Raw genomic sequence first — 25210 nt, 5'->3', positions numbered from 1 at the left:
GACACTTTACTGCATGCATGGAAAGGCCGTGTTGAGCAAGTTTATTGCATTGGTTGAAATTAACTCTCACATGGAGTTGTGGCACAAGAGGCTTGGCCATATGAGCCCAAAGGGCCTTTCTAAGCTTTGTACTTTGAACAAGCTTGATGCTAAAGGCACAAAGCTTGACTTTTGTAATGAATGTCAATATGGCAAGCAAGTAAAGCGTTCTTATTACTCTGGTGTCTCTCGTAAATCTTGTGTGCTTGATCTTGTACATTCTGATGTATGTAGCATGCCTACTAAGTCTATGGGTGGTGCATGTTATTTTGTCTCCTTTGTTGATGATCATTCTAGGAAAATTTGGGTTTATTTGCTTAAGTCTAAGGATGAATCCTTTGCTGCGTTTAAGAGATTTCATGCATTTGTGACCACCCAAACAGGTAGAAAGCTAAAATGCTTGCGTACAGACAATGGGGGGGAGTACACAAGTGCTGAATTTAACAAGTTTTGTGAAAATTTGGGCATTAAGAGGGAGCTTACTGTGCCATACAACCCCTCTTCTAATGGTGTGGCTGAAAGATTCAATAGGACACTTTGTGAGAGGGTGAGATGCATGCTGTCCACAACTAATCTCTCTCATGGATTTTGGACAGAAGCTTTGAAAACTGCAGTGCATATATGCAATCGATCCCCTCACATGTCTTTGATAGGTGACATCCTTGAAGAGGTTTGGTCTGGCAAGCCTGCTTCATATTATCACTTACGTATTTTTGGTTGTGAAGCTTTTGTGCATGTTAGACCTGAGTTGAGGAGTAAACTAGATGCGAAGTCCATTAAAGGCCTCTTCATGGGATATGGTGAAGAAGGCGAAATGGGTTACAGGATTTGGTTACCTCAGCTCAAAAGGGTTGTACGCAGCCGGGATGTTGTTTTTAATGAGGCAAGGCTGCTTCAAAACAATTGTGCCTCAAAGCATGACCATAAAAGGGTGAAATTTCAGCATGACCAGCCACCTGTTAAGCCTATTTTTGACCCTCAGGATGCACCACAAATGGCTGAAAATGTAGATGATCGAGTGGTGTTTGAGCTAGATGATGTTGGACAGCAAATTGTGGCTCCTGAAGGGCATTTGCAGCCAAGAAACCATGCTGAAAATGATGTACAACAGCCCATTGTCGATGATTTTATCGTGCCACCTGATGCAAACCCATTGCCGGATAATGTGGATCATTGGGTGAGGCGGTCTACTCGTCAAAGACGGCCTGTGAGTCGATATGACCCCTCTTTGCATTACATTATGTTGACAGATGAGGGAGAGCCTCTTACGTATAAAGAGGCAAAGACATGTGAGCACAACGACAAGTGGGAGCTTGCTATGCAAGAAGAGATTAAAGCTTTGCATGCTAATCATACTTGGGATTTGGTTGAATTGCCCAAAGGAAGGAAGGCTATTCCTAACAAATGGGTGTATAAAATCAAGACTGTTGATGCAAAACCCAAGTATAAGGCAAGGCTTGTTGCAAAGGGATATGTACAAACCAAGGGCATAGACTTTCAGGAACTGTTCTCTCCTGTTGTGAATATGACCACGTTGCGTGTATTGTTTGCCATCGTGGCTGCTCTTGATTTGGAAATGGACCAAATGGATGTACATACCGCTTTCTTGCATGGTAATGTGGAAGAAGAGCTTTACATGAAGCAACCCGAGGGTTTTATCATCCCTGGCAAGGAACATTTGGTATGTATGCTCAATAGAAGCTTGTATGGGCTGAAACTGTCATGTAGACAGTGGTACAAGAAGTTTGATCGCTTCATGCTTAAACATGGTTACAAAAGAAGCCATGCAGACCATTGTTTGTATACCAAACGTGGTGAGGATGGCAGCCCTATCATTCTTGTGCTCTATGTAGACGATATGTTGATAGCTGCAAAGAAAAGAAGCACTGTTGATGCTCTTAAAGGGCAGCTGAAATCTGCGTTTTCAATGAAAGACCTTGGGGCAACTGAACATATACTTGGAGTGCGTGTTACACGGCAAAGAGACAAGCGCCTATTGTCTTTGTCGCAAGAAAAGTACATTGAAAAGGTGCTGGACAGATTTAACATGGTTGAAGCAAAGCCTCTTGGTGTGCCATTATAGCCATATGTCAAAATCTCCAAGGATGATTGTACTAAGTCAAAGGAAGAAGCCAATGACATGCAAAGTGTGCCTTATGCTTCAGCTTGTGGTTCACTTATGTATGTTATGGTTGCTACTAGGCCTGACATAACCCATGCAGTGGGAGTTGTGAGCCGGTTTATGGCTAATCCAGGCAGGTTGCATTGGGATGCAGTGAAGTCCATTATGAGGTACTTGAAAGGGACTAAAAACAAATGCCTCTGCTATGGTAAGGGACCAATGGAATTAAAGGGATTTTGTGACTGTGACATGGCTGGTGATGTGGATACACGAAAATCCACAAGTGGCTATGTATTTACTCTTGCGGGAGGTGCTGTTTCATGGTATCCTAGATTGCAAAAGATTGTTGCATTGTCTACGACAGAGGCTGAATATATTTCAGCTACTGAGGCTTCCAAAGAAGCTATTTGGTTAGCACGCCTATGCAGTGAGTTTGGTTTGCCTGCCAAGGCACCTATGCTTGGTTGTGATAGCCAGAGTGCCATATGTCTGGCAAAGAACGCCATGTTTCATGCACACACAAAGCATATTGATGTGCGGTATCACTTCATACGTGAAGTGCTTGAGGATGGCCTTATTACATTGGTTAAGGGCCATACATCACAAAATCCAACAGATGCTCTCACTAAGTGCTTACCCAAAGCACAACATCATCTATGCATAGAGATGGTGGGAGTCACGTAGCTTAAAGGAGCCATTTATGCCTTTAAGTGGGAGGTTGTTGGGTTAAAGGCCCAAATGGCCCCCTTTAATGTATATTTTAAAGGTTACTAACCTTTGGCCAAGTTCACATTGAACTTGGCCACTAACTTATAAATTGGTCCTATACAAATAATAAAGGGTAAGCGAGTTTTAATTAACTCACTCACTTATCCCGTTGAGAAAAAATGAGCGCTCTCTCTCTCTGCTCCATCGTTCTGTTAGCGCTACCTATCTGCAAGCCTCTGCCTCCTCTGCAAAGCACACACCCCGCACACTCTCGCGTGCTCTTTCACTTGCACACACCGCCTCGCGCTCATCAGAACCTTCATAGCAAATTCAAGAATCTCAAATGGCACCTTCTCCATCAAAGAGTTAATCGTGTTTCTGTAGGCATATTCCACCAAAGGTAAAAACCTTTCCCAAGTAGTCTTCTGATTCAACAAAGAAGACTTCAACAAATCCAATACTAATGAATTAGCAATCATTGATTGCCCGTCAGTCTGCGGGTGGAACGATGACGAGAATTGCAACCGTGTGCCTATGTTCTCCCAAATAGCCGTACGAAACAAACTCGTGAACCTGGGGTCCTTGTCAGAGACAATCGTCTCAGGCATGCCATGTAATCTGAAGACCTGGGCAATAAACAGCCGTGTCCACGCTGTGGTCTCGAGAGATGAAATCCATTGCAATACTTTCCCAGGGGTGGGTGGGTATGGATAAAAAGGCTGTACCAATCCGTGTGCTTTATGCCTGTCAAACTTGACCTTTTGGCATACCAAGCAACTGCGTACAAACTCGTCCACATCCTTCTTGAGTCTCGGCCAAAAGAAGTATCTCTCTACCCCTTTCAAGGTGGTAGCCATGCCGCGGTCATTGTAAAAGGCGGACAGTGGCATTCTGTTAGAACCTTTTCCCTCAACGGTTGTATAATGAACAACATGGTTTTCTTCATCAAGTAGCTATCCCGAATGGAATAGTCCGCCACGCAAGCAATTCTGTACGGATACGGACATTGACGTGGCAGGTTGTACAGAGTCCCCTGATTTTGCGCTGACAGTATTGACGTGGCAGCCTGTACGGATTTCCGCAAATTGCGATGGTGCTTTTTGCTTGGAGATTTTGGAAACAGTTGCTTTTGGGACCATTGCTTTAAGAATCAATTGCTTTTGAGTTTGATTGCTTTTGGGCTCTGCTTTTGGCATCCCTTGGAAGAATAAAAGAGCCCTAGGGGCCTCACTCTTTAGATCATCTGAAAGCAAAGTTTGAGAGCCGAGGACCCGTGGGAGTTGTAACTTTGATCAAGCATTAATATAAAAGAAATACCGAAAGGGGCGCCTGTCTTTGAAGTTTGGGGCCAATACCTCTGGGCACGGAACTATGCCGGGCCGTGTCGTCTCGAATTCAAGTTGGTTACAACGTCAGCATGCCAACGCATTTTACGGAAGTCCCTTTCAGGGTTCAAGCTTTTGTCTTTTAGGTTTCGAGCTCCACAGCCGGTGCTTCATAAACTCTTCAAGTTAGTCCACTTAGTTTCTCTTGTCCACTTGGCCATTTCTTTGCCAGATGGTCATGCCACGTCATCACTTTCTGACACTTCCCAGTGCATGAGTAGTAGTTCCTATGCCTCGTCTTCCAGGTTGATCCTTGGAGATTGTAATATATAGGACACACCTGCTTCCCTTATTCTTAAATTGACATGTTATCTTTTGTACAAGTGGATAGTGGTCCTTGGACTAGGAACCAATTACAGTTAGCTCTAGCATTCTTCATGATTGGAAGACAAATTTCTTGGTTCTTCCAGATTTGGTTCCAGGTTCCACACGTATATTATTTTTTCTTTTGGATTCACCTACCACGGGTGATCCAACTACATAGGTAGAGACTGTTGGAGAATTATGACAGTTATCCATGGTTCGGGTGTTCTCTCTTCAGAGGGGGATATGGAGCTATCTTGGGAGTCAATTTGTGCACACTACTTCCATATAATTCTTGTGGTTCCTTGTGCAGCGGAGAGGATTGACAGTCTATTTGGAGGCTTTCTATAGCACCTTGTCCTTCTCTTGCAGAGCTTGGATGTAGGGTCTTTTGATCTCGCTGTTTCAGCTGCATTCTCAATATTGATGTGTGTTTCTTTCTGGATGTTTGTTTTCGATTCACTCTGAGAATGGGGTGATACTCCCTCAAGATGTGTTCTAGACAGTTGACGATCAGTTACCGTTTCACCCTCAGTTCCGATGAAGTTTCTTAAGATACAGTTTGCAGTTCATCATTTTATATGGTGGTTGGTGCAGTTCTTTGGATCTCCGTCATCGGACATGTAGTTCCTTAGTGGCCTTGATATTTTCGACTCTTTCCTATAGGGTGGAGCACTTTAGAGTTGGAAAATGATTCGGATACCCGCAGTTTATGCCTTTACCCTCAATTTTGATGCATACTCTTGGAGCGGTTAGCAGCAGTACTTTCTACAGATGCTTGTTGTGCGACTTGCGAATTAGTTGGAGGGTTGAGATTCTTGATAGAGCTCGATTTACTTTCAGCACACAACATTGTACTTCCTGGACGTCTTTTGGGGGTAGTGGTTGGATGATAGAAAGGATGTGTATTGATTCGACCCCACAGTTTTGTAGCAGATATCCTCGTCCGCGAAATGCTCTCTTTACAATTGCAGATTGCTCACTCCAACTCCCTGGTTTGACTTCCTTTCTAGGAGCTGAGGGGGGTGCTAGAGTTCATGGATTCATCCAGTCGGTCCCAGTTTCCCCAGGGACATGTATTAGGGAGTGAGGGTTGTTTTGTGGCTCTGCCGGGCCAGTGTGAGGTAGGTTTGTTGTGTCGGGTTGTGTCTAGTCATGCTTATCCTTGGGTTTTGGCTCGGTTCCATGGGCATTAGGCTTCTGCAGGTGGGAGTATTTTTCCCATCTCTGCTGGTATTTTTCCCTGGGCATCTGCTGCCTTTCCACCTTATTTTTCTGTCACAAGCTACTGACGTGTCAAGTCAGTGAAGAACAGAGCAAACCTTTAGATCACGGCCGAGGGGCCTAAACTCTAAGAAGAGCAAGCAATAGCAGAAGTAGTCCTACCAACTTATGGGACCCCGTTCGATGGGGCCCAAGTGACATAAAGAACTAAAATAAAGCAGGACCCACACACACACACACTGAAAGACTTGTGTAGTAGTTGATGACGTGGCAACTGTACGGGAAAAAAACCCGGAAATTGCGCTGACATGATGACGTGGCAGACTGTACGGATTTCCGCGTTTTGCGTTGATTGCTGACATGGCAGTTGTACGGAATTCTGTAATTTATGCTGGCAGCTTTTTGGCATTGCTTTTGGACTAGAAGGTTTTGAGTTTGAAGGCTTTTCATGTAAACTGCTTTTGGGGCCTAGGGCCCTTAAATATGAGGCCATGGGCTCATTCTCTGACATGCTTCCTGGAGAAGGTGCAGAGTCTGGAGTACCGGCTTGTAATGTGTTGATGCAATATAAAGAAATATCGAAAGGGGCGCCAAGGTTTGGGGCCAATACTCTCTCGGTGGAATTCTGCCACTTCATGTCGTGTGTCATCTCTCTCTCTCTCTCTCTCTCTCTCTCTCTCTCTCTCTTTTCTCTCTCTCTCTCTCTCTCTCTCTCTCTCTCTCTCTCTCTCAGTTCAGTTGTTATTGAAGTGCTAAAAGTCTGTTCAGTCTGTTGCTCTTCTGAAAGCATATTGGTCCTACAAAAGAGACATAGCAAACCGGTGCTTCCTAAAGTGCAGTCGAATTTTATTTGAAGTATCTTCGGGTCCCGACCCTGGACTTATTAGTTACTCCCACCCTTCATACATCGCACATCGGGCGCGCTCCCGTCTTCACCGCTCATGTCTTACAGGGCATAAGCCATAAAGATCACTTGCAAGAGAAGGATCCAAGATTTGTTTCGAGTCACTATTTTTCTCAAAAGCAGTGCCATGCAGGTGTTGTTGTCTATAGCTACCAAGCCGCACACTCGAAGGACTTGGCAAGCTTTCAAGAAAATTGTTGCCCGAAGTTATATGGTTAACATCTTCCTCCGGAGTGCAACTTTTGGTAGAGTGGCGTATCCTGAAATGCTTGCCATGGACACCCTAGCATATTATAACTTGAAATTTCTTGATATCTCTCAGTAGGTGTCTCTTTTCGAGCTAAAAACGTTGGAGGTTCGGTGTGATTGCTATGTCTTGGGACTACCATCGCCGCCAGAGGGACACTGTCTGTCCAAGAGCTGATGGACCATGCTGTGCTCGGCTACGACCTTATGGAAGAAATCTAATTCTAATTTTTGGTGCAGGTTTCAGGATGGAAAGTCAGTCAACTTTTCGAGCTTGGCTGATGTCGAGATTGCTTTTTAAGTTCGAGTTTTGTTTGACGTTGTTTGTTGATACTGTTTGGAATTTGTTTGAAATGGATGGTATCTGTTTTGAACCTGTTTTGGTGCCGATTTGAAATGTTTGACTCTGGTTTTAATACTGGTTTCATTGAATGCTGATTTTACTCTTGGGTGGAGAAGTGAGAAATACTGTTTTGTTATTGTTTGAACCTCGGAATGACGCAGGCCGATGTTTGGGGAGCATTCCGTTGTATGCTAGAAAACCTCCGAATGATGCAGGCTGATGTCTGGGGAGCATTCGGTTGTATGCTTGAGCCTCCAAGCGACCGCAGACTGCAGTCTGGGGAGCGTTTGGTTGTACCGTCCTCTGAGCTCATGGCCCGGACCTTTTTAGGTTATTTGTGGGGGGAGTGACGAGGTAGTCGTTGAGTAGCTTCATTCCGTAGATCGTTTGTCTCGGGGGAGTGCTCAGCGACGCTGTTTGTTGTATCTTGTAACAGGCATATGTGAGCATTTGTGTTGATTTGTGATGTGCCAACTACTGAATATTCCTAATTGGATGAGATTGCCTGTGTATGTAATCTAAGTGCATCAACACACCCGTGGGAAGATCAGTACGGTCTGGGTGTGATGGCTAATTTTACTACGTTGGAATATCAAGAGTTCCAATCTGGATGAAAGGAGAAGCCAACTCCTTAACAAAAGAGCAGAAAGGAGAAGCCAACTCCTTAACAATAGAGCCGAAAGGAGAAGCTAACTCCTTAACAAAAGAGTGAAGAGAAGAAGCTAACTCCTTAACAAAAAAAAAAAAAAGAGCAAATTGATTGTCCCTTGGAAACTTTTGAGCTAACTTCAGTTGTTTTGTAGATATGCTGTAATCGCAGACAATTACTCTCTTCCAAGAAGGGGAGATGTCACAAACTGCTAATGTGTCAAGTCAGTGAAGAACAGAGCAAACCTTCAGATCACTGTCGAGGGGCCTAAACCCTAAGAAGAGCAAGCAACAACATAAGAAAAGAAGAAGTCTTACCAACTTATGGGACCCCGTCTGATGGGACCCAAGTGACATAAAGGACAAAAATAAAGCAGGACCCACACACACACACACACACACACTGAAAGACTTGCGTAGCAGCTGATGACGTGGCATCTGTACGAAAAATAAACCCGAAAATTGCACTGACATGATGACGTGGCAGATTGTACGGATTTTCGCGTTTTGTGCTGACTGCTGACGTGGCAGTTGTAGGGAATTCCATGATTTACGCTGGCAACTTTTTGGCATTGCTTTTGGACGAGAAGCTTTTGAGTTTGAAGGCTTTTCATGTGAACTGCTTTTGGGGCCTAGGGCCTTTAAATATGAGGCCATGGGCTCATTCTCTGGCATGCTTCCCGGAGAAGGTGCAGATCTGGAGTACCAGCTTGTACTGTGTTGATGCAATATAAAGAAATACCGAAAGGGGCACCAAGGTTTGGGGCCAATACTCTCTGGGGTGGAATTCCGCCACTCCATGTCACGTGTCGTCTCTCTTTCTCTCTCTCAGTTCAGTTGTTATTGAAGTGCTAAAAGTTTGTTCAGTCTGTTCTTTTCTATTGGCCCGTGGTGCCCGTCTTGTGACATTTTCCCTATCTCCCCATTTATTACCTGATCGTGATGGCTGGCTTGCTGGCCGACCTGACCCTTGTTGGGTATATAGGTGAGGGTAGCAGCACATGGGGAGAGCAGTGTGTGCAAGCTTTGGGGGAGCACAGGGTGCCCCTAGGGGGCAGCCCTAGGAGGTGCAGTGGGCACAGGGCGCATGAAACCCTGGCGTTTTTCCCATGCAGCCCAGCGTTTTTTTCTCCCGGCCAGAGGGCAGCACTCAGCCCTAGCATTTTTAGTGGGCAGCAGTAGCAGTGCTCGGAGATCATCTCTACGGTGCATTACCATCTGAAGGCAACCTAGCAGTGGCCCTTGCGACCATGTAGTGGCAGGTTTCCTCGACCGAGATCTAGATCCACATCTAGATCTAGCCAAGAGGAGATGCACCAGATCTATGCTCACAGAGCATGTTGTGGGTGATGCCCATGTGGAGACCGTATCAATGGTCTCGTGTGCAAGAGCAGTTGGCACTGTCAGTAGCAGTCGCAATTGTGTGTACCTCGGGTCCATCCATTGGGCATGTCAGTTCTATGCCGGGGCACGTTTGGTCACTTGTATGAGTAGATTGTTATCAGCATGGAGAGCCTTTCCCAGATCTCTCTCTCTCTCTCATTCTTAGATTTCCGGTCTCTTTCTACCTCAGTGATCTCTCTTCTCCACAGATGTGCCTTGTTCATGTATTTGGCATTGCAGGTGTTCTAGATCGGAGTCGAGGTACCCACCGGATCACGAGCCAGTTCTTGTCTTCATTGCATCTTCCGTTGCCACCTTTGACAGAACGGTCATGCACTTTGTGACAACAAGAATTGAGAGGGGGAAGAGAGGAATGCAGAGAAAATGAGAGAGCGACTCTGTCACAAAGTGATGACGTGGCGGACAGCAGAAACCCTAATTTCTGCCAGAAACCCTAAAATTCCTGCAAACCTAATTTTTGCCAAAAAACCCTAATTTCTGGAAATCGCAGAGGCTTTTAAGAAAAAAAAAAACTTTTTTTTAAAAAATGAAATGATGAGCGACGCGAATTTTGTTTTTTTTTATAAAAAAAGAGAAAAGACTCTCTAAGAGAGAGAGAGAGAACTGATGCTTTTTATTTTAAAAGCTTTTGGGGCTCTGCTTTTGGGCATCCCTTGTATCTTTAAATAAGTGGTGAGGGCTTCACTTCTCAGAGCATCTGGACGCAGAGTCTGAGAGTGAATCCCGACCCACTCTCCTGTACTTTGAACTGATTAATATAAAAAGAAATACCGAAAGGGGCGCCAGTCTTTGGGGCCAATATCTCTAGGCATGGAACTCCGCCGGGCCAGTGCAAATCTTTTGTGATCTGTGAATTGTTTTGAAGTGGTTATTTGGTGCTGTCGCGGTTGATTCTTGACTTGGAGTGTCCAAGTCAGTTACAGTGGTATCGGAGCACAACCGATTTCTCTTCTACGGGAAATCCGATCCTCGATTTTTTTTTTCCGTTGCACCTATGGCTTCAGGCAATGATCAGTCGACTCCCTCTGCATCTGGAGATGCAGGCTGGGATCACAACGAAGATTCAGACAGAGAGTATGGCCCGCCTCGGCCTACTCAAGCGGAGCAAAGAGAGATGGAGCGTCGTCAATTGATTGGTGATGCAACAAAGATGATGCTCAATTTTGCCAAGGACCCGAAGATGGCAAAATATATGAACCAGACCTCTTTGGAAGAGGTACAGACGGAGTGGCAGAGAACCACAACACCACTCCCGAAACCCGCTCTCAAGAAACCTTCTGCCTCCAAGAAATATACGGAGAAGGAACTGGACAACGTGGTTGATGCACGGATTGCTCAGCTTTTCGACGTGCTAAAGAAAGACAAAAAGCACGGCAAAAAGCAAAATAAAGGCACTGACTTCCCGGGATATTTGGGTCGTCGGTCGACATTGGACAAGGCAAAGAAACTGAAGAAGCGTGTCAAGTTTGAAGGCTTACCCAGGTCTTCTTCTTCTTCTTCTTCTGACAGTTCTTCTAGCTCTTCAGACTTGAGCGAAGAAGACAGGAAAAGCAAAAAGCGAAGCAAGAAACAACGCTTCGGAAAGGGCAAGAGAAAGGCAAGGAAGTCTAAGTCTTGCCCAGTGAGTGACACTTCTAGAGAGGACTCGTCTACGGACAGTTCAGACTCTGACAACGGAAACTTTTATGCGAACAAGAAGAATTTTTACAAAGCCAACCAGTATGACTTTCTCGAAGATAAAAGCAAGAAAGTCCGAGAGTTTAAGGAAGGTGGCCACTCGATCAAGTTTGATACTTTTTCAGGATACTTAGATGCTTCGAAGGCTTTGTCTTTTATACAGCAGTTTGACATCGCTTTTGCGGGAGGACGCTATTCTGAGCACTCCAAGATTCGGAGAGCTGCCTCTTACTTTAAGGGGAATGCTCGTACTTGGTGGTCCACGCTTCTATTAAGCAAGACTGTGCCAGTTACATGGCTGAAATTCAAGAGGCTTTTTATTTCTTCTTGGTTGATGAGCTAGATATACGAGCAGCTTGGAACCATCTCCGGATGACCAAGAGCGATACAATGAATTCTTACTGTGAAAGATTCTGGACTTCTTTTCTACCCGCCTCTTCATTTAAGAAGATCTCGTTCAGAGAACAGATTGAGCGGTTTACCTTGGGTCTACCTACAGAGATCCAAGATCATTGCTTGGAACAGAAGTCAGCTTCTATTTAGGAGTTGATGAGTCATGCGAAGCGGGGCTTTGCCATTCACTCTGGCAGTCTGACCTACCCCACAGATGAGGCCATGACACAACGAGCCGAACAGACTTCTGGGAATGAAAGTAGAAAGAAAAAGAGCAACCCAGAGAAAAAGGATGCACGACCCAAGCTTACTCCCGAGGAGAGAGCTCGCTTCATCAGAGAGGGGAAGTGCTTTGGATGCGGGGAACATGGACATATCTCCGCGAAGTGTCCTAAAAAGGCACAGAAAGAACATAATGATAAAGACGACGACAGGCTTGAGAGTTCGAGAGCAGCTGAGGAACGTGGCAGAAAAGGCAGATAGAAAAGCAAAACTGGTAGCACATGGCGTGGAACCTGCACCGAATCTAATGAATGGAAGTACAAACTTTGCCGCTCTTGGGGCAAAGTGAAGGATCAGGAAGCTCTTTTGAAGGAGCCAAGGTCAACTTCTTTTCACTTGGAATTGGCGGCTCGATTTGGAATTACGCCCGACAGACTGACGCCACAGGCGGAGGTAGTTCGACTGGCACCCGGATGGGATGTTGCCATTACACAGAGCATTGGCAAACTTCGTTTGCAATGCCGGGGGTGTTTAGGGCACGCAAGTGACGTTCTACTCAGGATCCCTTGGTACCACAAGAACTACGACGTGGTTGACTACCGGGCCGAGAAAGCGACTTTGATAAATGAAGGGCTTAGAGATTGTACTTGATGAACTTCAGTTTCTTACTCATTCTTTTGGGAGAGAACTGAACGATGGATAAAGATTGAATATGTTTTGACTTGATCAAAAGAACGCCAAGATTTTTCTCCACACTCATGCCGATTGCTTTTTAGAGGGCCTGAAGATCAAACCATTGATCTGATACCTGGAAGCACGCCACCGAATCGGCCACCTTACCGTGTGAGCCGAGTACAGAATGAAAAGATTATGAACTCAGTGAAAGACCTCTTGGAAAAGGGTCTTGTCCAGCCTAGTACTTCACCGTATTGCTCTCCAGTGTTGTTCGTTTTGAAGAAAGACGGATCTTGGAGAATGTGCATCGATTATAGCACTCTCAACGAAATCACCATCAAGAACAGATTTTCGATTCCTAGGATCGATGATATACTCGACAGGTTACAGGGATCCTCGTGCTTTAGCAGGATTGACTTGAAGAGTGGATATCATCAGATCAGGATAGCGCTGAGAGATGTCTACAAGACAGCTTTTTGGACGACTTTTGGGTTATTTGAGTTTTTGGTGATGCCTTTTGGCTTAACCAATGCTCCTGCGACATTTAACCGGATGATGGACAGGATTTTTCGAGAGTACAGGCTATTTGTTGACACCTTCTTTGACGACATCATTGTTTTCTCCAAGAATGAGGTAGAACACAAAGATCATCTGCTTCAAGTCTTTCAGGCATTACGAGATCACACGTTAGTGATTAATGCAAAAAAAAGTGAATTTTTGCAACCAGAGATACACTTTTTGGGACACATTGTGTCAGCAGCAGCAAGAGTGCAAATGGACCCGGCCAAGATAGAGACTATCCGTGATTGGCCTGATTTGAGGAATGTCCATGAAGTTAGAAGCTTCTTGGGATTGTGTTCGTACTACAGGCGGTTCATACGAAAGTTTGCAGAGGTTGCTTCCCCTTTGCATACCTTGACACAGAAAGGAGTACCTTTTTCGTGGAGACCCACAGAGGTGACTGCTTGTCGGACATTGAAAGAGAAATTGACTACGGGACCTATTTTGACTTTGCCGGACTTGCAGAAGTCATTTGAAGTATATTGTGATGCTTGTGGTCGTAGTCTGGGTGCGGTTTTGATGGAAGAAGGCCATGTCATAGCTTACGAGAGCCGTTTGTTCTCTAGGCCGGAGATGACAGCACAGATCTATGAGAAAGAGCTTTTGGCGGTTATCCATGCTCTTACTCAGTGGCGGCATTACCTACTCGGAGCGGATTTTACTGTCTTTACAGACCATCAGAGTTTGCGCTACTTCTTGTCACAGAAGCAGCTTTCGGAAAAGCAGATGCGGTGGGCGAACATCTTGTCACAGTTCCTCTTCTAGATTGTCCATGTGCAGGGACAGAAGAATGTGGTGGCAGATGCTTTGTCTCAGAAACCGTTGGTTCTGGGTATTTCCGCGATAGACCATAGGAGCTTCGAGGATATGGTCGATCAGTATGCCACAGATACAGTTTTTGCAGATATTTTCACACGGATACGGGATGGGGAGACAGTAGCGGGATACTCTCTTCGGGAAGGCTACTTGATGAGAAAGACTATGTTGTGCGTTACACAGCCGTTGAGGGAAAAGGTTATGACTGAATGCCACTGTCCACCTTTTACGGGTCACCGCGGCATTGCTACCACCATGAAAGGGGTAGAGAGATACTTCTTTTGGCCGTGACTCAAAAAGGACGTGGAAGAGTTGTGCGCAGTATGCCAGAAGGTCAAGTTTGACAGGCATAAGACACAGGGATTCTTACACCCTTTTACCCATACCCACCCGCCCCTCGGAAAGTATTGAAATGAATTTCATTTTTGATCTCCCGATTACACAGAATGATCATGATGATTTTCCGATTACATGGCCCGTCTGAGACGATTGTCTCCGACAGAGACCCCAGATTTATGCGTTTGTTTTGGAAGGCAATTTGGGAGAACATTGGCATGCGGTTGCAGTTCTCGTCATCGTTCCACTTGCAGACTGACGGGCAATCTGAGATTGCCAATTCAATGGTTTTAGATTTATTGAAGTCTTGTATCTCGGATCAGAAGACTCAATGGGAAAAGAACTTACCTTTTTTGGAATTTGCCTACAATAACACGATACACTCTTCGACGGGGAAGACGCCATGTGAGATTGTTGAAAGTGCTGCGAAGGTTCCATCCTTCCTGAGCACGAAAGATTAGATATTTGAAGTGGATGAATATTCGCGAGATTTGGATACGGCTATTGCCAAGGTTCGCGAGACTTTGTAGGAGTCTCAAGAATGACAGAAAAAGGCAGCGGATCGCCATCGTCGCGACTTGAAATTTACGGAGGATGATTGGGTGCTCTTACGTTTTGAGAAGGCACGCCTACGAAAGAAAAAGGGAAAAGAGAGGCTTTTTTCCAAAGCGTAGTATGCGATACTACGGACCTTTCCAGATCACTGACAAGATAAATGATGTCTCCTTCCGATTGAAACTGCCAGATACTTGGAGGATTCACAATGCATTGCATGTGAGTCTCTTGAAACTTGTTAAGGATGATGTGCCTGATGATGGGGAGCCTGATGAGCAACCCGAAGTGGAAGAAAATGAGGAGATCCTTGTTCGTGAACAGATTTTGGCACATAACGATACGAAGAAAGGTAAAGTCCGAAGGCGGGTTCTTGGTTAAGTTCAAGAACTTTCCTGCATTTGATGCGAAGTGGATGGAGGAGGAGGACCTAGCAGATACTCCTCGGATTGTGAAACTTTACCTCGATGTTTTGGTTTAGCATAGTCTACTCCAAACGGAACCCAGAAATTCAGCTTGGCCGAAGATCTGGTGCAGTGGGATGCACAAGAGGGGAGTTACTCCGCTCCTTTGTCAATAGATGCCTTGATTTTGATACTAAAGTCACTGATGTCTCTTTGAGCTTCAAGGATACTGAGAGCTGACAGTATTTTGCTCGATGACTTTATGAAATGGAATTCTTGATTATGATACTGATTTGTTCTGGACTTCTTGTGAGTGCAGGAACTGATAGACGAAATGACTGCAGCATTTTGGTTTACTTGATCTCGAATAGACATGGTTGCAATAGGGGTTAGTCAATCGGACATCGATGAGGTCCCGATTGGACCTAGATGTGATTGCTAGCTACATTGCCGATAAATCATGGTCTAAGATCCGAATGAATGTTGAATGTCATGTGATGTCCTGTGATGTCTGGTGATGTCCTGTGATGTCGTGTGATGTGACTGTCGATTTGGTACATGTGCTCGATGTGTATCCCTAGTACGTAGGTACTAACAGTCAGTGTCTGCTAAGATGGTTTATGGCTTTTGTCGGTTTTGCAGGCGTAATCGCGGTTGATTACATTGCTTTCAAGAGGGGGGTATGTCACAAAGTGATGACGTGGCGGATAACAGAAACCCTAAAATTCTTGCAAACCCTAATTTTTGCCAAAAAACCCTAATTTCTGGAAATCGCAGAGGCTTTTAAGAAAAAAAATAAAAAACTTAAAAAAAATAAAATGATGAGCGACGCGAATTTTGCTTTTTTTTATAAAAAAAAGAGAAAAGACTCTCTAAGAGAGAGAGAACTAATGCTGTTTATTTTAAAAGGTTTTGGGGCTCTGCTTTTGGGCATCCCTTGTATCTTTAAATAAGTGGTGAGGGCTTCACTTCTCAGAGCATCTGGACGCAGAGTCTGAGAGTGAATCCCGACCCACTCTCTTGTACTTTGAACTGATTAATATAAAAAGAAATAACGAAAGGGGCGCCTGTCTTTGGGGCCAATATCTCTAGGCACGGAACTCCGCCGGGCCAGTGCAAATCTTTTGTGATCTGTGAATTGTTTTGAAGTGGTTATTTGGTGCTATCGCGGTTGATTCTTGACTGGGAGTGTCCAAGTCAGTTACAGACTCCTTGTGAAAATTATAGGAGATACCTGCTATGAAAAAGGGTTGAACGAATTAACAGCCCTAAGGGGATTACCCTCTTGCCACAAGTTTTAAAACAAAGGCTGTGCTGCAGCCAACAATGGAGATCTCAAAATAGGAGACTTTTGATGGAGAGCATCAAAGTGGGGATGATACACAAGGCAGCCTCCCGCAAGTGGAGATGGAAGTCCATAGGAGTACGCACCTGATGGGGCATTGATGATGTTAGTGGGGCTATTGTAGTCTCAAATAGAGTGGATGGAAGTAAATTTGATTTATCTTGGTGATATGGGTTATTTTATTGTGGTAGAGTGTAAATATTGCCTTGACGAATATTGTTTTTGTCACTTTCTCAGGATTTTGTTATTGAAACGCTTAGGTCAATGGCAGAACTCTTGATCTGGGGAGATCAACATGATCCATCGTTTTTTGAGTAAGCTTTGATTTACTAAAGTTTTGGTTTTGACTAGAATTTTGTTACAAGTTTGTCTTAAAACGTGGTAGTCAATTCTTCTTTGTTTTCTTGGGTCTGTGTTATAGGCTTTTCATGGAGAAACAGGTGATGGCTCAATTTATACGAATTTTGAAAAACTCCAGAAGTGTAAGTGTGACTGTTCAGCTGCTGCAGACATTAAACATATTACTGCAGAGCATGCGCAGCGAGCAAGCGATCTGTAAGTTGGCATTCTTTAGACGCTGGTCAATTGTATGCCCAAGTTCATGCCACTGAAATTTTGATAACTGGATGCAGATTATCTGTTCAGCAATGAGTACCTTAATAATGTCATTACGTTCCCCTTTGACTTTCAAAACGAGGAGTTGGTTGCTTACTTTATATCCTTCTTGAGGTTACAAATCTTAAGGTCTTACCTTTTTGAGAATTGTGATTGTTGTCAAGCGTCAAAATTTCAGTGACATGATTGCATGCAGGACTATAAGCACAAAGCTTGATACCAACACAGTCTCATTTTTTGTGAAAACAGATAATGTATGGCTAAGCTTTTCTCGAGTTTCGTGAACTTGATAAAGATAATTGTGCTTTTTTCTCACCTTCGTTTTTGATGCAGGAAGAAGTAGTGAGCTTTCCTTTGTACACAGAGGCAATCAAATTTGCTCGCCATGAAGAGAGTATGGTGCGAATCGCTGTTCGAACACTTACTCTGCATATATACAACAGTATGCCATTTTGATTGTGAATGATAGTTTTTCCAGAATTCTAGGAGAGAAGCAGAGATGTTAAATCCATGCAATTGATGTTTGCATAAGTTTGTACCTGCAGTTGATGACAAAGCCATTCGGGCATTTATCATGAGTCCTGATTTAGTTGGTTATTTTCTGGAGCTGGTGACGTCCTTGAGGCAGCAAACCTTTCGAGTTGTTGACCTTGTCACAGAAGCTGCCAAGTTAGGATTCCCTTCGTGCCTTGTTGCAGTTTTTTCTTATCTACTGGATTTTTTTGTCACACTGATTGCTTCACTAATATTTTTTTCTCAGAAATCCTGATTCTTTGCCAATTATGGCCAAGCTGGAGGAAGCCGTCGCAGAGACAGGAGACCTTCTTTTCTATTGCAATGACATCATCAATGCGGATATTGCAGAGCTTAGCAGATTGATGACCCAACACATTCTGGATCTGCTTGTGATTCCTGTTTTGATACCTTCTCTTCGTCCTGCTCATGAGACTGTAAGCTCTGCGTATGCTTTGGTATTTTCGTCACAGGTCAAAGAGCAATGCATTAGTGGGCTGGTTTTTTCAGGAAATGCAAAGCAGAGAGTTGTCATCCTTGTATTTGCTTTCTTGCATCTTGCAAGTAGTGAAGCAAAGAGATTTGGTCAATAGGATTGGGTTAGAGCTACTTAAGAAAAGTTGCAGCAGAGATGGAATGGTTTCTGATGTGCAACTGATCGCAGCAGATTCAACACCTCAAATTAAAGAGGAGAAGATAATTTATGAAAGCTCAAGGTGTTTATACGTTCATTTCAACGTATTTACCATACCAGCTTTTCTTTTTGTTAGGCTTTTTATTCTATTATGGTGGTTTTCTGGCCTATTTTTACATTCAATTTAGTTTACCATAACGTTTGATTCTACTATGCAGAGAGTTGCTGCTTTCTTACCTTTTCTGCGAAAATGACAAGCTCGTTTTAGCCTCTTTGAATGTACTAGTTGCCATGCTTCAGAACAAAGGTGAGGTTTGCAAAGGATAACATATGTGTCATCTTTTTGCTGTTTCTTGTAAGTTAATGTACAAAGAATTGATTGTTTCTATTTCAAACGAGCAGTTTTAAACGAAACACTGCTGGATGCTCTAGGGATTCTTCCTCAACGAAAGCGGTACAAGAAACTGCTTCTGGTAGTTTTACTTCACTGGGTGTTACTATTTATAATGCCTGGTATCGCGAATTGTTATTTTGAATTATTTTTTCTTCTCCATGGTTATAGAGCTTTGCTTTCTCAGTTGTCATCAAGGTTCTAGTTTTTTGTAGCACATGGTTGCATTTTGTGTGAAAGTGGAGTTTTTGGTTCGCAGCAAGCTTTGGTGGGTAACAATGCTGATGATGAGGTGCTGTTCTCACCCCTACCAGTCATGGAAGGCGAAGATCATGTGGATTTAGATAGCATGGCAGTGTCTTTTGTGATGGTGAGTTTTGCTTGTTCCATCCTTTCGACTTCAATAAAGTTGAGCTTGCATGTTTTTGTGCACGTTCCATCCTCTCGCTGTGAATTAAAGCATGTCCACCTTTGACCCCCTCCTTTTCCCTGGTTAGTCTTTGTTCATACCGGACGCACTTGTATACATATGTGTGCGTGTGCATGTGCGCTCATACACAGTTGTATGTAGGTGCTGTGCTTGCCTCTTTGATTTTGGACTTTCTTTTGTTTCAAATCTCGAAAGTTAGTTCTAAGCATTGATGAATTAGTTTATTTTAAGTTTTTTTATTGTCGTACCCAGACATTGGATTAAATCCACTAGGATTGTATCAGTTTGGTCTCATAGGTCATTTTGGCCTTTTGAAGACGTTGACGTTAAAATTCTCTTCTTCTCGGGTGTGTGTGTGCGCGCGCTAATAAGAAGAGGAAAATGGTATAACCTTTCTATCACCCAAGTGTGGTAAATTGGTTATGCCATTTCCCTCTTGAATAAGAGGTCTTGAGTTCAACTCTCCTCGTCGGATAGATCTTTAAGGTCACTTGGGATAGTTTCCTACGACGTCAAAATTCTCTTCTTCTTCTTCTCTTCTCCCTTCGAACACCCAAATTGTACTGGTTCTGAGGGTAAGTTCATGACGGAAGTACAAAGCATGTCTGAAGGTGACATCTGACAGGCCATATACAACGAGCCCATGGATAAAAACTGAAAACTGAATGAACTAAAAAGGCCATGGGAAAACCTAAAGAGAGTAAAAAGTGAGAGGATGACAACTGCCTGTGAAAGATAGGTACTTCCCACTAAAAGTGATTCCAACCGCTATACTCTAAATCCAAGATAACCAGATAGCCATCAGTAGTATCAGCGCTGCCAAAGGTAGCTGCTGCTCAATGTCGGGTGAAAGCCCACCAACTAGCAGCATGTGCAACCATGGACCTGATGAGGAACAAAGTAGAGATAACAAGCAACGATGAAGATGATTGAGAAGAGGCATTTGGCATCATCAAGAAACCTACTAAGGGAAGTCAAGAGTAAGGACCATGGGGAGTACTAAATTAGAGCTTCCAGGGAGGTCTTGTGTAATAGACTTGGACACCCCGAGCCAATGATCTAATGCAACGCACATGACAGAAACTGAAATAACTGAACAAAACTGAGAGAGAGACAACACGGCACGGCGGAGTTTTGTGCCTAGAGGTACTGCCCCCAAAGATTGACGCCCCTTTTCGGTATGTCTTTATTATTATGCTTCAACAAAAACAATGTCTGAGGGTCTTCTCTCTCTCTCTCTGCTGTGCTCCCAAGCAAATCTGCTAGAAGAGGAGGCCGTGGCGCACTTATAAAGGCCCCTAGCCAATTCAAAAGTAGTTACATGAAAAGCTCTGGTCCTCAAAAGCTCTCAAACCCAAAAGTTAGCACTGCTAGCCAATTCCGTAAAATAAAACACTGGCATCCGTATAATGTCATTCAACAGTCAACACGGCAAATACGGAAATCTGTGTAGTACTGCCACGTCAGCCGGGTCTACCTAATTTTGGGTCCATGGTTTATTTAAAAAGGTTTTAGGTCCCTCGGTCGGGTTCCATAAGTTAGGTAACAGGTTGATTAGTTTTTAAATCTTAACCCCTTTGGGTCCCTTGATAGGAACATGCAAGTTGGTAAAACTTCTTTTGCCTCTTCTGCTAGGATTTAGGCCATGTCACATCATCACTTTGTGACATACCCCCTTGTTGAAAGAATTGTAATCGCCCTCGATTACGCCTGCAAAACAAACACAGGACAAAAACTAGTTGGGTAGACATTGACTCTTAGCACCGACGTACTAGACCACATATAGCCAACACTTGCATGAAGATGACAATCACTGAACATTCACATCACTATCCCCATTGAGATCTTAGATGAGAATCATGATCATTGTAACTGTCACGGAAACGAGCACCACATGCCAATGGAAAAGAACAGACTGACCAACTTTAAGCTATTAAAATAACAATTGAAGAGAGAGAGAGAGAGAGAGAGAGAGAGAGAGAGAGAGAGAGAGAGAGAGAGAGAGACGTTGGGAATGGCGGAATTGCACCCCAAGAGAACACTTATCCACATAACCTCGTCGTCAACATCATCAGCGTCGACATAGACCCCATTTGTACCTCCTCGTTGGCATCACTGTCGTTCTATTAGTACCTCCTCGTTGTCATCATCGGCGTCAATTATCAGGTAGCCTTACTTCTGCCGCAGAATACCAGCCTTTGTGTTGACTGTGCCTTGCGAGCAAGTACCACCACCCACATAGTCCTCTCGTGAAAACATTGCCGGTGAAGTTGAAAGGTAAGGGTGCCCGGAGGTATTTCCAAGGGTTTCTTGTCGGCGGAAGTGGATGCACGCTACATGCGAATACAAATGCAAATGCAGAAGAGAGTTAGGGATCCTGTCTCCAACCCCTTCCATATCTGCATCAGAGACAAGTAGATCTTTGTACTCAAGATTTGGGTTTTTATGTATCCGATATCGATCTTCCTTCAAAGACATGGCAATGAAGATGGGAGACTCGAAGATTCTTGAGGAAAAAAAACTGAGAGGGGTTCTTTGGGTTCTTGGTGGCTCTTGAGTTCTTGAGGTTCTTGGTTCTTCCCTTTAGTTCACCAGGCCGAAGCATGCATAGAGCTCTGATACCAATGGCTCGGATCTAGTACTTTGCACAAACACAAGGGACACTTTACTTCACTTGAAAGAACTGAACTGGAGAGAGAGAGAGAGAGAGAGAGAGAGAGAGAGAGAGAGAGAGAGAGAGAGAGAGAGAGAGAGAGAGAGAGAAGTGATGCCACCGAATGTCGGGTCCCAAACCCTCAAGGGCCCCCTTGCTCTGTGACCATAGCAAGTCTCTTTATTCTTGCACAATGCTGATACAATGACTGAATGTTGAGAAGCTGATGCTACTAGGTACTAATGCTACTGAAGGTACTATGGGTACTGAGAGGTTTTATGTCGACGATGACGATGGAAACTGCTGTGTCTATGTCCGTATGGACATCCGCAGTATCCACCAATTTGGAGGCTTTTCATTGGTGATGCATCCACAAGCATTAGAAGCAGTCAACATCAGTAGTCCAAAAAGAATCCACGAATAGAAGTTTGGCAGTTGTGCCTCACCTTCAACAGGGGGGGATGTCACTTGCGCAATTCACTTGCGCTATGTGGACATGTTTTTGCTACAGTCTAGCGTCTCTCGTCTAGCTTAGGACCTAGCCTGGCACTTTGTTAGCCTCTAGCAGGACGTGCATGTCTAGGCTGGTCATAGTTGCTTAGCCTCTCTTGCAGATGACAACATTTCAGCATTTAGACATTTTACCGCGTGTGAACGGCCTCTTAAGCCATTTTATTAATAAGTGACTTTTCATTTACTCTTGTTGGAATGTAGGTAGGACAAATGGCTAAAGAACTTATAAATACAGCCGCTAGATAGCAGAAGAGGCAGCAACCAGAAGGAGAGTCTGCAGATTTGGGAACGGAGGCCAGCACCAACGGTTCAACCCCTTTCTCCATCAGTGTTTTAAGCCCTGATGCCTAGAGTTTTTCATCAATAGAAGACCAACGTTTCCAGCCTTCACGATCAGCGTCTTTCAGCCAGACAGCCAGTGTTTTTCAGTTTGGAGCGCTTGCAGATCCTAGCCCTAGCCTCATCGTGGTTGCGGACCCCTGACCATCGACACTGCTTGTCACAAACTGCTGACATGTCAAGCCACTGAAGAACGGAGCCGACTTGCAGGTCCCGGCCAAAGGGCCTAAACCCTAAGAAGAACAAGCAACAACAGAAGAAGAAGTCCTACCAACTTATGGGGACCCTGTCCGATAGGGCCCAAGTGACTAAGGAATTAAAATAAAGCTGGACCCTCACACACACAATTGCGTAGAAACTGATGACGTGGCAGTTGTACGGACAACCTGGATTTTCCGTTGATAGTGCTGACGTGGCAAATTTCGGCAGTACACGATGACAGTGTTGACGTGGCAGTTGTACGGATTTCCGCAAAAGGTGTTGGCAAATTTTGGGCATTGCTTTTGGACCAGTTGCTTATAAGTTTGAAGATTTTCACTGTAATTGCTTTTCAGGCCAAGGGCCTTTAAATATGAGGCTAGGGCTCATTCTCTGGCATGCTTCCTGGAGAAGGTGCAGAGTCTGGAGTACTGGCTTGTAGTGTGTTGATGCAATATAAAGAAATACCGAAAGGGGCGCCAAGGTTTGGCGCCAATACTCTCTGGGGTGGAATTTCGCCACTCCGTGTCATCTCTCTCTCTCTCTCTCTCTCTCTCTCAGTTCAGTTGTTATTGAAGTGCTAAAGTTTGTTCAGTCTGTTCTTTTGTATTGGCAGGTGGTGTCCGTCTTGTGACAATGGTATCAGAGCATTAGGCGTGTGCTTTTCTGAAAGCATTCCGGTCCTACAAAAGAGCAGACAGAGCAAACCAAAGACATATTGGAATTTTATTTGAAGAAGCTTCGTGCCCCGACCCCGGACTTATTAGCCACTCCCACCCTTACTTCATCGCGCATCGGGCGCGCTCCTGTCTTCATCATTCATGTCTTACAGGGCATAAGCCAAAAAGATCACTTGCAAGAGAAGGATCCAAGATTTGTTTCGAGCTGTTGGTTTTTCTCCGATGGAGTGCCTTACAGTGATGGATGTCTATAGCTACCAAGCCGCACACTCCAAGGACATTGGCAAGCTTTCAAGGAAATTTTTGCCGGAAATTATATGGTTACTGACATCTTCCTTCGGAGTGCAACTTCTGGAAGAGTGGGGTATCCTGAAATGCTTGCCATGGAAACTCTAGTAGATTATAACTTGAAATCTCTAGACATCTCTTAGTAGGTGTCTCTTCTCGAGCTGATAACCTTGGTCCAGTGTGATTACTATGTCTTGGGACTACCATTGTCGCCAGAGGAACAGTGCCTGTCCAAGAGCTGATGGACCATGCTGCGGTCGGCTACGACCTTATGGAAGGAGCCTAACCCTAATTCTTGTTGTAGGTTTGAGGATGGAAAGTCAGTCGACTTTTCGAGCTCGGTTGATGTCGAGATTTCTTATTAAGTTTGAGAACTTGTTGGTGATCCTGTTTGAAATTTGTTTGAAATGGATGGTATCTGTTTTGAACCTGTTTTTAGTGCCCATTTGAAATGTTTGACTCTAGTTTTAATACTGGTTTTATTGATTGGTGATTTTACTCCCGGGTGGAGTAGTGAGAAATACTATTTTGGTATTGTTTGAACCTCGGAACGACACAAGCCGATGCTTGGGGAGCGTTTTGTTGTATGTTTCAAAACCTCGGAACGATGCAAGCCAATGCCTGGGGAGCGTTTCGTTGTATGCTAAAAAACCTCCGAACGAGGCAGGCCGATGTTTGGGGAGCGTTTGGTTGTATGCTTGAACCTCCAAGCGACGCAGACTACTGTCTGGGGAGCGTTTGGTTGTACAGTCCTCTGAGCTCATGGCTCGGACCTTTTTAGGTTATTTGCGGGGGGAGTGACGAGTGTAACAGACTTGGACACTCCAAGTCAAGAATCAACCGCGACAGCACCAAATAACCACTTCAAAACAATTCACAAATCACAATAGATTTGCACTAGCCCGGCGGAATTCCGTGCCTAGAGATATTGGCTCCAAAGACTGGCGCCCCTTTCGGTATTTCTTTTTATATTAATCAATCATCAAAGTACAAGAGAGCGGTTAGGGTTTCACTCTCAGACTTTGCGTCCAGATGCTCTGAGAAGTGAGGCCCTCACCACTAATTTAAAGGTTACAAGGGATGCCCAAAAGCAGAGCCCCAAAAGCTTCAAATCAAAAGCAATTGCTCTCTCTCTCTCACAGAGAGTCAAAACATGAAAGCAAAAGCATTCTCTCTCTCTCTTTCTCATTTAAGTAGAGAAAAAGCGAAATTTGCGTTGCTCATCATTTTCCAAATTAAAAAAAAATAAAAATAAAAAATAAATTTCAGCCTCCGCGATTTCCGGAAATTAGGGTTTCTGGCAGAAATTAGGGTTTGCAGAAATTTTAGGGTTTTTGGCAGAAATTAGGGTTTTTGCTATCCGCCACGTCATCACTTTGTGACATACCCCCCTCTTAAAAGCATTGTAATCGACCGCGATTACGCCTGCAAAACCAACAAAAGCCATAAACCGTCTTAGCAGACACTGACTGTTAGTACCTACGTACTAGGAACACACATCTAGCACATGTACAAAATCGACAGTCACATCACACGACATCACAGGACATCACCAGACATCACAGGACATCACATGACATTCAACATTCATTCGGATCTTAGACCATGATTTATCGGCAATGTAGCTAGCAATCACATCTAGGTCCAAT

General features: G+C 44.2%; 1 protein-coding gene across 3 annotated transcripts in view; it reads left to right on the top strand.

The window, feature by feature from the left end:
- The window catches only part of LOC147431246 (CLEC16A-like protein), a 107827-nt gene that overhangs the window by 52540 nt on the left and 30077 nt on the right, over positions 1-25210 (top strand). For 2 of the 3 annotated variants that reach the window (XM_086493859.1, XM_086493860.1), the window contains exons 4-14: positions 16545-16621; positions 16729-16862; positions 16940-17036; positions 17119-17176; positions 17256-17364; positions 17468-17591; positions 17683-17872; positions 17946-18151; positions 18288-18376; positions 18472-18542; positions 18720-18830. In XM_086493859.1, coding sequence (XP_086349985.1) covers positions 16545-16621; positions 16729-16862; positions 16940-17036; positions 17119-17176; positions 17256-17364; positions 17468-17591; positions 17683-17872; positions 17946-18151; positions 18288-18376; positions 18472-18542; positions 18720-18830 — 1266 coding nt within the window. The remainder of the gene's footprint in view (positions 1-16544; positions 16622-16728; positions 16863-16939; positions 17037-17118; positions 17177-17255; positions 17365-17467; positions 17592-17682; positions 17873-17945; positions 18152-18287; positions 18377-18471; positions 18543-18719; positions 18831-25210) is intronic. The other variant, XM_086493861.1, reaches the window with a different exon arrangement.

Source organism: Adiantum capillus-veneris, chromosome 21, assembly GCF_014529385.1.
Source record: "Adiantum capillus-veneris isolate H3 chromosome 21, ASM1452938v2, whole genome shotgun sequence".
Taxonomy (NCBI): domain Eukaryota; kingdom Viridiplantae; phylum Streptophyta; class Polypodiopsida; order Polypodiales; family Pteridaceae; genus Adiantum; species Adiantum capillus-veneris.
This window is presented reverse-complemented; position numbering and strand designations above follow the sequence as displayed.